Source organism: Penicillium hispanicum (assembly GCF_028827665.1).
Source record: "Penicillium hispanicum strain IBT 35686 chromosome Unknown utg000007l_segment0_segment0, whole genome shotgun sequence".
Taxonomy (NCBI): Eukaryota; Fungi; Ascomycota; class Eurotiomycetes; order Eurotiales; family Aspergillaceae; genus Penicillium; species Penicillium hispanicum.
Genome location: NW_026623199.1, coordinates 787,757 through 803,052, shown reverse-complemented (window position 1 = coordinate 803,052; position 15,296 = coordinate 787,757). Strand labels below are relative to the sequence as shown.

At 51.4% G+C, this 15,296-nt stretch overlaps 5 protein-coding genes across 5 annotated transcripts; 4 read left to right on the top strand and 1 right to left on the bottom strand.

The window, feature by feature from the left end:
- Positions 1-149: 149 nt before the first annotated feature.
- On the top strand, positions 150-2,785 carry N7459_008086 (ubiquitin C-terminal hydrolase family protein; the record flags this gene model as incomplete). Its single annotated transcript, XM_056947254.1, has 5 exons — positions 150-221; positions 313-411; positions 470-838; positions 925-1,576; positions 1,635-2,785. 5 exons carry the CDS (start codon positions 150-152, stop codon positions 2,783-2,785), a joined length of 2,343 nt encoding a protein of 780 aa, XP_056796764.1.
- Positions 2,786-3,122: 337 nt separating this feature from the next.
- On the top strand, positions 3,123-6,138 carry N7459_008085 (vacuolar protein sorting protein DigA; the record flags this gene model as incomplete). The annotated part of the gene is made up of 3 exons (XM_056947253.1): positions 3,123-3,336; positions 3,410-5,996; positions 6,054-6,138. 3 exons carry the CDS (start codon positions 3,123-3,125, stop codon positions 6,136-6,138), a joined length of 2,886 nt encoding a protein of 961 aa, XP_056796763.1.
- Positions 6,139-7,032: 894 nt separating this feature from the next.
- Positions 7,033-8,601, top strand: N7459_008084 (uncharacterized protein; the record flags this gene model as incomplete). Its single annotated transcript, XM_056947252.1, has 1 exon — positions 7,033-8,601. One exon carries the CDS (start codon positions 7,033-7,035, stop codon positions 8,599-8,601), a length of 1,569 nt encoding a protein of 522 aa, XP_056796762.1.
- A 257-nt stretch (positions 8,602-8,858) lies between these two features.
- N7459_008083 (phosphotransferase family protein) lies at positions 8,859-10,430 on the top strand (the record flags this gene model as incomplete). The annotated part of the gene is made up of 1 exon (XM_056947251.1): positions 8,859-10,430. One exon carries the CDS (start codon positions 8,859-8,861, stop codon positions 10,428-10,430), a length of 1,572 nt encoding a protein of 523 aa, XP_056796761.1.
- A 391-nt stretch (positions 10,431-10,821) lies between these two features.
- On the bottom strand, positions 10,822-13,347 carry N7459_008082 (uncharacterized protein; the record flags this gene model as incomplete). Its single annotated transcript, XM_056947250.1, has 7 exons — positions 10,822-11,014; positions 11,101-11,554; positions 11,614-11,909; positions 11,960-12,046; positions 12,105-12,956; positions 13,007-13,119; positions 13,186-13,347. The coding sequence occupies 7 exons, from the start codon at positions 13,345-13,347 to the stop codon at positions 10,822-10,824; spliced, it is 2,157 nt and encodes a 718-aa protein (XP_056796760.1).
- Between the last annotated feature and the right edge of the window lie 1,949 nt (positions 13,348-15,296).

The following is a 15,296-nucleotide window of genomic DNA, read 5'->3' as shown; positions in this document are numbered from 1 at the left end:
ATGTTGCCTCCATGCCCTCCACGGAAATCTTGCAGCCTCCACTCAACATTACGTTAACCTGGAGCTCTGTTTCCATTCCGCATACTACACTTCCTCCATAGATCTGCCCCATCGGTCTGAAACCCTTGTCTCTAGGGGACCTGTTAGCAATGAGCGGGATTCACCGATTTCTTACCCGTCGCGATCGGCATGGCCGGTCGGCGCGCCAGAGCAAAGAAGAGGTATTTACGCCACATCCTGTGCTGTCGGCTTTGCTTAAACACCCCGGTTCGAACAACCAACAAGAACCTCGCTAACGCTGCACGCATTTAGAAACCCCATGCTCTCACTCTTCCCTTGTTTCGAGAATTCTTCACCGCTCAGGCTACCCCTGGAGATGGCCAAGAAAACACACCCGAGCATGAGAAGAAGGTACCGCTTCCATTTTCCCCGGTCGGCCAGATCCTTTCTAATTCGTGGTTTATTATAGCTCAAAGCAGTTGAGGGTCTGATACGGTCAATGGGGATCACCACTTTAGAGGAACCGCAATTCAACTATGCGTTGCGTACGACAAATGGTGATGTGGAAAAGGCAGTTAGCTTGCTGCTCTTGCTGGAGGACGCCATAGAAGGCATCATCCGCAACTACACCCCGCGTACCAAGCTTCTTGGTGCAGAGAACCGTCAGGGTGTTACATGCTACCTCGATGCGCTACTTTTTGCCATGTTCGCCCGTCTCGACTGCTTTGAAGCCATATTGTACAAGGCCTTCAATGACGAACCTCGACGCAAACTTACCATTTTACTGAGGCTCTGGGTGAATATGTTGCGATCTGGGCGGCTGATCACAACCGATGTTGTATGCAAATCCCTGGTCCCAGGACTTCCGTTCATCCCACACCTGGCCTTATTATCTTATGATTCCAGACTGACCGATTGACGTAGACAAAGCACATACAGGATGCTCTTGCTGAATGTGGCTGGAAAGATGCAGCCATGCTACGACAGCAAGATGCCTCAGAGGCATTCACCTTTATTACGGAAAAGCTAGAGCTGCCACTTCTCACCCTCAAAATGGACATCTACCATACCGGAAAGGAAGATGCCAGTGATGACCACAAGTTTATCAATGAGCGACTACTCGAGGTGGCCATTCCACCTGAGTCAGAGGATGGGCAAACTTTGACTCTTGAGGACTGCCTAGAAGCCTACTTCAATAACAGGATTGAAGTTAAACGCTATCTGGAAAGAAGAAATACTCTTACCTCCATCCATTCAGTTGATTCTCTTTCCTTATCGAAAGGTTTCACAGCACATGTGGAGGAAGTTGACACCACACCCACACTATCTCCAGTCCAGTCCAGCTCACCACGAATGGAAAAGCCAAGCCCTTGGTCATCCTTCTCAGAGTTCAACGAAGCGCTGGCATCGCGAAAGCTCGGCCGTCGGGACAGTATTGTTCAAGAGCGTTTCATCCCAGATTCAACCGAGGAAACACCGGCAGGCAACGAATCGTCTACTTCAGATGAAAAGCAGCGAAAAGGTGTCATTCGGAAGGAGGTGATGATGCCCGCGTGGCAATTTTTCAGCCTGATCCGTACGTCAACCCGTTGAATGATCAACGAGAAACAAGCAACTGATCTGACGTTTTATAGCATGGTACACTGATAATACGCCAACCAACGATGCCCAGGTTGCTGCACATTTTTCCTCGAAGAGACCGATTCTCGGCATGTGCTTGAAGCGTTATTCATTTACACCGAAAGGAACCGCTGTCCGACTCAACACATACATCGATATTCCTACTGAGATTGGACTGCCGCATTTCATACAGGATGATAATATGGATGCAGATGCACCCATTTATGGGAACTTTAAGCTTTCTCTGCAGGCCATGGTCTGCCATCGAGGCAATTCGGTTGACTCCGGTCACTACATAGCCATTGTCCGAGGCACAAGCGCCAATCCTTCTCCACCAGGTTCTAGTGCAAGCTCAGAAACCCAGCCTACCGAGACACCAAAACACTGGATGCGCTTTGACGATCTAGCCACGGAACGAGTGACCCTCATTGACATCGAGCAGGCAATGAAAACCGAGTCGCCCTATCTTCTCTTCTACCAAATTCTTCCCGTTGATCAAGATGCATCAGTGGCCAATCTCCCCAACAAAGCACCTTCATCGCGCGCATCTGATGCTACTCTTGATATGGACATGGCCGACCTAAGCGACATATCTCGTAAACTCATGGGCCTCGCAGTTGAGGAGACCGCAGATGATAATACTACCGAAGGTGTAGCCTTTGCTAGGCCAAGCTTCGAAATCACTGGCTCTGGCACTGTGGGCAACCAGATTTCCAGCAACGGTGGAAGACGGCCCAGCGTGGTATTCTCTGAAACAGGGCCAACTGGGCATCAACCGCGCTCAATACCCTCGTCGTCACCACGATTGGCACCAATGGGAGAAGAAGGCCCCAGAGGGTTCCCCTTTCCTCGACGAGGATCCCGCGCTACCAAGAGCAACTCGGGCAGTCGTGCGAACAGCCAGTCCGGTGAAAATCGGATTAGTTCAACCTTTTCTCGATTTGCTGGACGCTTGAGCAAGGACAGATTCACCAGTGATGGTGAAGTGGAGCCCGACGAGTCTGCTGTGGAGGCAGATGACAGTTTACCCGATGGTACGAAGTTAGGGCTGCCTCCTGACGAGAGCAAAGAGAAAGGTGGCCGGGGACGAAGCAAGGACCGTATTTCAAAAGGAAAGTCCAAAGAGAAGAGCCGAAAGCCGGAGCGAGAGTGCATAGTGATGTGATATTTGGGCAGAAGGGGAGCATTTACTACATTGGTGGTTTTTGAGATACCCCAGCACATATGTGATAATTACCAGATTTTGCATTTCCATGGTGGACGATACCCAGTGCATTAGGCACACAGATACTCATTTTTCAATTAGAGCAATTGATCTCAGGGATCTATTATCTACCATGATTTCGACAATAACTGTTGTTCCCGAACTGTGGCCTCAGGCATCCAGGCACACAGCCCTCCGCATTCCACCAGCTCAACTTCGCTCGTCCCTCCAAGCCCCCCCAGCTTCTCTGCAGCTTGCCTAGAACCGACGCGCGGCATGATATAGCAGCTCGCGCATCATGGCGCTGGAAGGATCCAGCAGTTATGTTGCTCCCACCAACCCAACGGAGCCCTCGGACTCCTTGCCTATCTTCGACGTGCAGCGGGTGCAACTCCAGTTCCCGATCGCGGCGGACTTCGTGGCTGCGCAGGTTGCCAACAATGTGCTTGTGTTAGCTTTGTCCACGGGCCGTATCCTGAGGATTGACCTAGATAGCCCCGAGGATATCGATGGTAAGCCTGTCACTTGTCCTTTCCCACAATGCTGGACGAACTGAACGGAGCTTAACTGTGTCCTTCGCAATAGACATCGACCTTCCCAAGAAGTCCTCGGAGATCGGTTTGATCCGTCGCATGTTCCTTGATCCTTCGGCCTCTCATTTGATAATCAGCACTACCCTCGGCGAGAATTACTATCTCCATACCCAGTCACGACAGCCGAAGGCGCTGTCTCGGCTAAAGGGTGTCTCGATTGAAAGCATTGCTTGGAACCCCTCTTTACCGACTGCATCGACTCGCGAGATTCTTCTTGGTGCGACGGACGGAAATATCTACGAGACCTATATTGAGCCGTCCACGGAGTTCTATCGCCGCGAGGAGAAGTATGTCACCGCGGTCTACAAGACGCCAGACTCCTCGCCCGTGGTTGGACTCTGCGCCGAGCCAGCTCCCTCCAAGCCCGACCAAAGGAGGGTGCTTGTGGCTAGCTACGGGAGGTTGGTACATTTTCTCGGTCGGATTGGGCCCACAAAGCATGGCAGAGAAGGAGGCGGGTCTGTATATGCGGATCTATTCCAGCGCGAAACGCCTTTAACGCATGAAATCCAGCAAGCATCAGGCTCTGCGCCATCTTCATTGACAATATCCCCGTCGAGCTCAGAGGCATACCAAACTGAAGGATTTACGGAGAGAGAGTTCGCTTGGTTGAGTTCACAAGGAATTTATCATGGCCGGCTCGCCTTGGAGTCCCCATTTGACCACGCGAAAATGCTCCCACGATCAAAATTCCCCGCCACCGAATCCGCTCGAGGAGGGCGGAAGCTCATACAGGATCCGATCACCGCGATGACACTGTCCCAGTGGCATGTGCTTGCACTGGTCGAAGGCCGAGTTGTTGCCATCAACCGTCTCAGCGAGGAAATCGTATATGAGCAAGCAGTGTTGGAACCTAGACAGAGTGCGCTGGGTCTCCTGACCGATTTGACTCAGAACACATACTGGCTTTTCACCAGTCAGGAAATATTTGAAGTGGTCGCTAATGACGAGGACCGAGATGTATGGAAGGTGTTTCTGAAGGAACAGAAGTTTGACGAAGCTCTCCAGTACTCTCAGAATCCTGCACAACGCGATGCCATCCTGACAGCTTCTGGTGATTTCTTTGTCGAAGAAGGTCATTTCCTTGAGGCTGCGAAAGTATGGGGCAAGAGCAGCAAAGGTTTCGAAGAGGTCTGCTTGACTATGATTGATCACAAGCAGTATGATGCCCTGCGCAAATACCTTCTTTCCCAGCTGTCAACATACAAGAAAGCGTCCATTATGCAGAGACTTATGGTGGCGAGCTGGCTTGTGGAACTCTTTATGTCCAAGTTAAATTCTCTGGACGACAACATCGCCACGAAAGCAGAGTTGACAGAGGGGACAACTACAGGAGAAATCAAAGATCAGCTGGGTGATGTCCAAACGGAATTCCGAGAGTTTGTCAGCAAGCATAAGGCAGACTTGGACAAGAAAACAGTCTACGATATCATCAGCAGTCACGGCCGTGAGCAAGAGCTGCTCTTCTTTGCCACCGTCACTAACGATTACAACTATGTTTTGTCTTACTGGATCCAGCGAGAGAAGTGGTCAGAGGCTCTGAGCGTTCTCCAGCGGCAAAGCGAGCCCGACGTCTTCTACAAGTACAGCAGTGTGCTCATGACGCATGCAGCCACAGGCCTGATTGAGATCCTCATGCGGCAGACAAATCTTGACCCTGAGAGGCTGATCCCAGCTCTGCTTAATTACAACAAAACGACCAGTGTCTCCTTAAACCAGAACCAAGCTGTCCGTTATCTGAACTTCATCATCGTCAATCACCCGAACCCGTCTGCTGCTGTTCATAACACTCTTATCTCAATCCACGCATCTAGTCCTTCAGCTGCAGAAGCTGGTCTGCTCACCTACCTTCAATTGCAGCCATCATCGCCACCTCCATACGACGCGGACTTTGCGCTCCGACTTTGCATCCAACATAAAAGAGTACAGTCATGCATTCACATCTACAGCGCTATGGGCCAATACCTGCAGGCAGTAGAACTCGCTCTGGAGCACCACGACATTGAACTTGCTGCGATTGTCGCTGATCGCCCAGAAGGAAATGACAAGCTTCGGAAGAAGCTGTGGCTTCTCGTCGCGGAGAAGAAGATCCGCCAGCCTGGCACCGGCATTAAGGACGCAATTGAATTCTTGCGCCGCTGCGAGCTCCTCCGCATTGAAGATCTTATTCCTTTCTTTCCAGACTTTGTCGTCATTGACGACTTCAAGGATGAGATCTGCACTGCCTTGGAAGACTATTCCCGCCATATCGATGCCCTGCGCCAAGAGATGGACAATTCGGCGCAGACGGCGCGGCAGATACGTTCTGAGATTTCCCGGTTGGACACTCGCTATGCGATCGTGGAGCCCGGCGAGAAATGCTGGATCTGTTCATTGCCTCTTTTGAGTCGCCAGTTCTTCGTCTTTCCCTGCCAGCACGCCTTCCACAGCGATTGTCTCGGCAAAGAAGTCCTGGAGGGTGCGGGGGGCAAGAAGAAGTACATTCGGGATCTGCAGACCCAGCTAAGCAAGGGCGATATCTCTACATCGCGGAGGGAGGATATTGTGAAGGAACTGGATGGACTAGTCGCCGAAGCTTGGTATGCGTGACTCTTGGACTTTGAATTTTGTGGTTTTCAGAAACTAACCACTCCTAGTATCTTGTGTGGTGACCATGCCATCAAGCAAATTGATAGACCCTTCATTGCAACCTCAGAACCGGACAATGAGTGGGCCATTTGATCAATCGATACCAGACCTTCAGACCCGACTGGCTTTTTGTTTTCTCCTACCGCTGAGCTAGGTTCGGCTGTTTTGGCACAAGATGCTCGCAGTGACATGCAATGTGACTGACTATACTTTGTATATTGCAGCGTTGGAGGCCCTGTCCAGCCCTCCCGCCAAGGGCAATTTCTCATTTTGCAATACCCGTTTCTTCCCTTCTGTGCACTATGTTTATGATGAAGACTCGTAAATAGCGATCGATATCCCTGCCACGCGTGGCAGTCGAATTTATTCGTGAACTCTTGTATCTCGTAAAGTCTCATACACTAGCTAGCTCTGGATAATGAGAGGGTAAGTAGGGGCCAGAAACGGCCGTCTGGTGTCGACTTTCGCATCTGTTTTGGCCTGATCCACTAGGTCTTCCCTTCCCTAGCAGTCCGGCTTAGTCCTTCCGCCAACCGATCAAATGTTTGTGAAACTATTTGGTTGAGATTGAAATTTTCTCAACTACTGCATGTTTGTGTCAAACGAGTTCCCAAGGGGAAAACATGGAAAAGGGTTGCCGAATTATGTACTGCATAAATTGAGCAAGAACGCCTAGTAGTCTTATACTGTACAAAGTTAGAGAACTCTGAGTAATGTTTAATTAAATTCAGTCTTTCCTCCTCAGTTCAACATGAAGTCTTTATGTGATCCAGCATCATCCTGCTCTAGCAACCTCACCGTATTTGGTTGATGCAGAGCGATAGCGTCACTCCTGCGCCCAAGTCGCCTTGTCGATCGGCGGGTTCACGCATCGCGACATGCCCCACACCCCAAATCAATGATCTTTAATCTTCTCTCCTCAACAACTTCCTTCTCATTGTCTATCTATTTCCTCCGGCCCTGATCTACGGACTGTCTCCTCTAACCATGGTCCATCTCCAGGATCTCCCGGTAGAGCTCTTGAAGCACATTTTGTCTTTCGTTGCCAACCCCGTCTATGAACCTGACCTGAAGCTCTCCGACAGAGCGGATCCAAACGCGAAACTCGATCGCAATGCGAACAGCCTGGGGAAGAATGACAATGATATCGATGACGATTCTGACGAGATTGAAGACCTGTGCAATGTATGCCTAGTCTCGCAAAAATTCCGTGATCTCGCACAACCTCTTCTCTTCCGCGATTTTCTTGATGATGGCTTGGACGGCAATCTCAGCAAGACCATCTTGTTTACCAAAACCATCTATCGCCATCCAGACCTCGGCAAACATGTGCGCAATGTCAGTTTGATGCCAACCTTGTTCGACCCAAGCAGCCCAGACCGTCCCACCGAAGAGGACTGCGAGCTCTTCAAACGTGCCATCCGGGACCTTCAACTGGGCGATCAGGAGCAAACCTGGATTTCGGCTATGGAGCATGCCGACCTCAGCGTCTTCGCAGCGTTACTTGTCAACAAGACCCCTAATCTCCGTGGGCTAGATCTACCAGGCGGGCAATGCTACATGAAGCCATTCGCCGTTCTCTTCAGTCGAGATCCATCATTTCTGTCCAACCTTGAGTCCGTCTGGATCGAATGTGATAACGAATTTTCCGGTTATCCTATCGCTGCCTATCAGGAGCTTTTCACCCGTCCCAAACTTGCATCGTCGACATTCGAGTACGGTGATCTCGTCGACGCGTCGTTCCCATCTACCTGGGCTCCCGGAACATTAGGGACGGAGCAAGTGGTCTTCCACAACTGCCATATTGACGTTGGCGCTCTCCGAAAGTTCATGCAGGCGTGCAAGAAGTTGAAATCCTTTACCTATCAAAATTTCAACTTGAGTCCAGATGACCAAAGAACCCCGAGTTTGAGCAGCACGACCGAGTTTGATGCTGCGCAGGCCCACGAAGCCGCCCTCCTGCATAAGGACACTCTTGAGCACTTCCACCTCGAGTTTGAGCGGCATCCATGGGATATTGAGGATATTGAGAAGTATCTCTCTAGCCGTGCGAAGATCGGCTCGTTCCGCGACTTCTCCGTGCTCAATACCATCATGCTCCCACATGCAGTTCTTCCGCCACACCCTCAATTCCCCCCTTCGCTAGAGACGCTGCATATCACCGACTGTAACTCGTCTATCTGGAGCTTGGCCCAGCTTATCGCCAAAGATTGTAAAAATGGCCTCTATCCCAAACTGACGGAATTTAAAGTACTCACAATCGATGTCACCGGGCCCATTAAGCTCCCTGGACGACGTGTTCCACGAGGCAAGACCCCTGAAGAATGTTTCCGCGATCTCCAAAAGTTGTTCGAAGGAACCACAGTGGATTTCCAAATCCTGCCATATCAAATGCCCAACTTCGAAGATTATGATGATCTCGACGATGAAGACGAAGGCGACGAAGACCTTGGGCTGGGCGCAGGGCCTCCAGGACTAGACCAAATGCCAGGCCTTTTCAATTTGCTGATACAGCGGGCTTTGCAGGACCCCGACCTGGCACACCTCCGGCGCTAGGTAAATGGTGGCCACGATCGGCCCAAGTAATTTAAAATAGTGAATCTACACATCCCCCTTAGTTCTCGACTCTCTCCGTCCGCCAAACCCCTGTAAGAACTGTCCACTGCGGTGAAGACTGTCATGTGATCGATCGTGTTGCTAAATCGTCCGTTCCACGCCGTCCTTTTCCCATACACGAGACATTCCATCCAAGATTGCCTAGACTTGAGCTGTGGGCCGGATCTGCGAACGTGCTTCCGTATTCGACGTCGAAGATGGAACCACGCATGTGCTACGATGATGCCGCCTGGGAAAAAAGCGAGGAGGTCTCCGATGCCTGGGTACTCCAGTTTCTCGAGCCTGATGTCTTGACACCGATTGGAGACTATCTTGTCAGACACCACAGTCCTGAGGTCCCTGAGAGATTCTCTATCCTGGAGAAAGGAGCCTACAACATTTCGCTGCGGATGACGTACGAAAACGAGAGGTCCGCTGTTATACGCTTCTCACAACCTGGTGCTTCTATGTTCCCTGAAGAAAAGGTCCGCAATGAGGTCGCTATAATGCGTTATATTCAGGACCAGACCTCAATTCCAGTTCCGTTCGTGCTTCACTGGGGCACCAAGAAAAAGAGTCCCTTAGAGCTGAGCCCTTTTATTATTATGGAATATATCGACCATGACACGAGTATGTACGACGCTCTCAACAGGCCAGACTGTCCTAGGGCCGAGTGTGGAACCCTTGATCCCGATATCAACGAGGCCAAGCTGGAAGCTCTCTATGGAGAGCTAGCGAGCATTCTCCTTCAACTCTCTAGACTTTCCCTGCCTCGGATAGGGTCTTTAGATCAGGTTGATGATTTTACCTGGGAATTGACACGCCGGCCTCTGTCAATGCCAATGAACGAACTCATTCGGCTAGGCTCGCTGCCTCAATCAGAACTACCACACACCACATTCGACACAGCATCCTCGTACTTCGAAGCACTAGCAGAGCTGCACATTACGCATCTAAGGAACCAACGAAACGACGCTATCGACTCAGCCGACGACTGTCGCCGCAAGTTCGTTGCAAGATATCTCTTCCGCAAGCTCGCTCAAGACCGCAGACTCACCAAGCACTCGGCATCCTCCGACCAGGGCCCGTTCAAGCTCTGGTGTGATGATCTGCGACCAGCTAACGTGCTCGTGGACGAGGCCCTGAAAATCGTCGGCGTCGTAGACTGGGAGTTTACATACGCAGCCCCAGTCGAGTTCTCCCACGCGCCGCCTTGGTGGCTCTTGATTGAGAAACCCGAATACTGGCCCGAAGGTCTGGACGACTGGTGCAGGGTATATGAGCAACGACTCCAGACCTTCCTCAAGGCGATGAAGCATCGCGAAGATGAAGCGATCAAGCAGGGCCAACTAGAGGAGAGCCAGCGGCTCTCTGGGCCGATGCGCGCGAGCTGGGAGAGCGGGGATTTCTGGGTCTCGTATTCCGCAAGGAATAGCTTTGCGTTTGATGCGATATATTGGAAGAAGCTTGACGGCCGGTTCTTTGGGCCGACTACATGTCTTGTCGAAGATGTCTGGAGGCAGAGGCTTGACCTTCTAGATGCCGAGGCGAAAGATGACATGGAGAAGTTGGTGGCTCGAAAGCTTGGAGAAATGGAAACTAGGGTCCTGGCGTGGGATCCAGATGAGTATACCCTGGACAACATAGACATCGCGAAAAGGAGCAAGGAACAAGATGAGCCCATGGATAATGGGACTGGAGAGGATGATAGTGAGGATGAGGTTGAAGCTGGGGTAGGCGAGGCGAGGGTGGATGCCATGTCCAATCAGTTGGAGGGACTGGCGGTTTAATGTCGCAAGGCGCTATAGGGACCTTGACCTTGTCAAATAGAATACAAAGCAACGCGGCCAGCCCAAGTTGCTGAAAGCAAACAAGTATATACCCCGGCTCTGTTCAGTAACACCCAGCATAAGAAACTTCTTAGAGTTGCCTAGGTATTTAGAGCCTCAATTCTCGCCTGGATTATATCTCAGGGATCCTCTATTCTGTGTCATAATCATCAAACGCCTGATGTAGTCGACCAACTCCATGCTTGCAAAGAAATAAGAGAAGGAGAGAAGAGGAGAAGAAGAGGAAAGGAAAGGAAAGAAAGAGCCAGCCAGCCAAACCAGCATCAACCGGCACAGGCATTGGGTGTATCACCAAGCTGGCTCAGATTCCTCAAGAGACGAGAGAACAGGACTACTCATTCCCAGGCCACAAAGACCGCAAAAGTTCTAGATCTTGCGCCACGGCCGGACTATGTCGCGCAGAGTCCTCTAGGAATCGCATCATCTCGTCGTTCCATCGGTCCCATCCAGCTGGCAGCGTCTCGCGCACCCGAAAACTGGGGGAGTGGGCAATGCAATAGAAGAGAAGAATCTGGCCGAAGAATCTGCAGCGGGAAAATATTAGTTCCACTCCAAGGGGGCAATAGTAGACCGAAGTCAGGGACATAGGGGTGCTAGGGGAACAACTTACTGAGAGCAGAAGGCGAATTTGATCGGGATGCAGCTTTTCATTTCCCGGAAGATACCCTGCGCGACAGGCCAGTCCATGGCATTTCGCAGGCCACTTTTGATCTGTTCAAAGTCGTCGTCTGTGAGCTTTGATGGGATCCGGAGAGCTTTGTACAGATAGGGCCGGCCGATGTGGAACTGGGCGATCATGTGTCGTCCACGCAGCATGGCATCTGTCACTGCTACCGCGGGCGAAATGGGACGGTTTGGATCTGCGGGCAGCGGAGATATTGGGTGTGGGGATGCTGGTGTTGCGGGCGAAGGGTGTATGGAGTGGTCGGCTCCTGGGGTAGAGTATGAAAAGGGGTTGGAGGAGTCTGAGAATTGAATAGCGGATGGGAGGTTGGTGCGCCATTGCTCGAGTTGGTGGTGGAGTTCGGCGTTGACGGCTGGGAGTGGAATGGCCCCGGAATCGGCTGGGGTGGTAACGTTAGAATCTATGAGGTGTCAAGTAGGCTTTCTTGGGAAAACACACAGTAGAAGTAGAGCGAGTGACGGATTCGAGTAAGTATAATCCGATGTGCTACCTGGGCGAGGAAGTGGTATTGGAAGTATGAGTCGTCAACGACCGTCGACGAGGGGAACCTGGCCGACACGTATCCGGTCGTTTCAAAGCCGATGAACTTTGGGATTGGAACTTGCTCTTCCAGGCGTGATAGACCGCTTGGTGGAAGATGCAATTCCTGCACGAGAATGGTCTCGTTCATTAGACAGTTCCAATACACCCGGGATTTCATGTCACCTTCCCATTCGTCAAAGTTCACATCGTGGCTAGCTCTAGGTCAGTACCAAGGCAAAGTAGATAGATTCATGAATCATACTTGGTTAGCATCGATAAACAGCAGGTCGCAGCACGGTGGATCATTGCCCATGAATCCATTGGACGGAGGATCTGGCTATAGTAGACACTGGGGCTAATGAGTATAATTCTCTCACCGGAAGAAGCGCAAGAATGCCCAAACTCACGAAGATAGGAGATAGAATTGGCAGCTCTGGATGTCGTTGTCGCACATTAAGAAGCCGATACGGCGGCGCGCCTCATTGAAGAAGCGCAGGCCCGGCTGTTCTTCATAAACCACATTTATCCACTCTGGCGATTCGAAGCGGTGGCTCTGGGTACCCGGGAGCGGGTAGTTCCCTTCCTGATGGGCAAGCACGGCTAGACAGCCCAGAGCAAGCACATTGAGTACGATACAGCTTTCCATTGTGTAGCCGAAGCCACTCTCAATGGCCGAGCCAAGGGTGAAAGAGAAGAAAAAGCTCTTATCCATGATTGGAGTGAATGGGTTGAATACACTGAAGAAAGCATCGGCCAGACCCTTGATCATCGCCAACGGCAGGACTTCCAGCCAGTGGTCTCCGGCATGCAAAGGGAATGGACTGGTGAACATGGGCAGTGGTGGTCGGGTCGATTCCAGTTCGATGACATAGTTCTTCCCTAGTATTTCATAGGCAGAAAGCAGCTGCTCTGGGAGGATCTGTCGCGCGCCTGGCCAGAGGATAACTCCGTGTTGGCTGAAGGAAATGGAGATCCGACCGGCCGCGTCCGGGCCCGACGCATTGTCCTCCCAGTCGAAGTCATCTTCCTCGCGAGCAGCCGGGGTGAAGACGCGGTTGACAGCGGTTGATGGGGCCAGGGGCAGATGACCTTCATTCTCAACAGCAGGCGATTGCTGTGTCACGTCAAAGTCGTGATGCATATGGCGCCCCTGGCCACGCAGGGAGTGCAGGTCATTCAAGATGGACACAGGGATGTTCTCCAGCTTCGTCTCCAGCCGATGCAGAGTGCTCATGATCATGGTGAGCGATTGGTCCCTTCTACGATCTAAGTAAGTAAAGGAAGTGCGGAAAATTCCCTGGACACTCACTTGGACGATTTGCGCTCATTGTAGACGCAGTCGAGGCCAAGGGACTTGCACAGTCCACATTTCGGCCGCGACTCGTCGCATCTTGTCTTCTTCAAACGACAAGTCTCGCAGGCCTAGCTCAAACATCAGTATACAAGGGCATCAATTGCGCGACAGTCTGGGAGAGAGCGAACACGTACCACCGTGGCAATGAAGTTCCGGGGCTTCTTGGTCGGGCCGGACGGTGCGGCTAGGTCCTGCTCGTCGCCCGGCGACAGCAGATCGTGAATCGGCAGCAGGCCATTGTTATCGCTCTCGGGCGGCTGGCTCTCCCTGGACTCCTCGAATGAGCGCTTGCTCATGGTGCATCATGGAATCGGAGCGCCTGCGTGACTCCTGGATCAGTCAGTAATGATGGAATGCGGTCTTTTTTTTTATCGCCAGTGGGGGCCGCCTGGTCGCTCTCACCAATAGGAGGCGGCAACGAGCTATGAATCCCAATCAGCACTATAAGACCTACCGATGAGGCATACAAAGCAACTGGTCTCCGATATGTTCCAAGGTTGGAACTCTGATCGGGATAGGTTTCAATTTAAATTGCTAGTCAAGCTGAGGTAGATGTATCGCCCGATCAAGGCAATTGAATACAGCAATCTCTTTTGTACTCTCCTACATCCATCACGAAGCCGTAACTCCATGCGCCATGGTGTACTCGGTCGTCTGCATATAATAATCGCTATTTATCACCTAGGCCTGAGCATTTCTTGTCCGTTGCATAGTGACTGCCACATTTCCAAGATCGTTGTACTTAAAAAGCGGACGCGTGGTTTGTATGGGAGAGCCATGGTCGCAAGTCCGCAAGGCCCTCGATTCTCTCGACAACAAGCTGAGATTGGAATAAGCTCTCTAGGAGATCGGTGTCGAGATGGCTATGACTTTCAATTCCATCCTCCGCAACACAGAAACACTCTGGTATAAGTATCAAGTCATGAGCGTACCTATATAGCGGTGTTGTCTACAGACAGGTCTGTCAATAGCGGAGCTTTGTAGTCAGGAAAGGGACCCATATCTAGAGTCGATGAATCGAGGTGAATGATGAAGCTGGTATTGGTCAAGTGCTTGGAGATTTAGACTATATTTAATAGAAGGCGGTCTTGTGTATTGCGATCGGAATGAACATGTCAGCACTTAAAACACAGCATCCATGGATGGTGACACCATCCCGCTCTGTCGACCTTGAAAGAGGAAGGCTAACGTCGCAGTCGATTGTGTGAATTTGACAACCCAGATTAGAGATTCACGAATCCGTGAAGCTAGTTTGTGTCCGATCATAACAGGAGACCTGTCTAGAGCCTTTTCCAAGTTAAATCTACGGTCGCATAGAATCGATCCACTAGTTATCGAGCAGCATCCAGGCAAATCCTCAACCTCGAACGCCCATCTCGAATGATCAACCGAATGCGTGGGATGATAAAAACCGCAGAGCGAGTGCGATGACCGATTGATCGCCTGTGTCCTTTTTGTGCAACAGAATGGACCGTCGGATGTAACTTCACCTGCATAGTATGTGGGTAGCAGCAAAGACGTCGGCTGCATCTTCACTAATGAAACATTGCATCTGGAGAAACGCAAGGTTGAAGGAGGGGACCATGCCCGGAGTTGACTTGGCAACCGTTGGCAAAACTCGACCTGTCAATCCTAGTGCGAGCAACCTCGGCTGCTTGTCGTTACCACACACCCTGCGTGCTGTGTACAGAGGTGTGGCTGTGGATGGGTCTGGATTCCCGCAAGCGCTGGCGGCACTCGTCTCACGTCAACGAAACATGCCACTTGAACAACCAGTCCTCGGAAGATGCGATGGTACTGCGCGTGAGCACAGCGGCTAGGACCCTGTCCTTGAAACGACTACATTGCCACACGTCATACTCTGCGAAATCAAAAATTCACACAGTCGAGAGGTGGAGTGCAAGAGACCGCAGGCTAGCGAGGTGATTAGCAATGAGCCTGCCCAGCGAGATGGTAGGCGGAAATGTCAGGATTGTGGTTTCAGTGTACTCCTCGTGCTGGAGGTCGAGGAGCTGGTTCCGTCGGGCACGTCGGAGTTGTGGAAAGAGATAGCGATGGTTGGACTACCGGCGCGGGCGGTTGCAAGTGCTCTCGAGGAGAGCTGGACAGCTTTGAAAGAAGTCTGAGGAGATGGTGTGAGGGCTGGTCGGTTGTGCTGAGGGGTTTTGGTGCCGGTAGGACCCTATTATTGATGATTGAGCCATTGAATGATGTTGGAGAGCGTTGGATATATATAGCTAGGTAT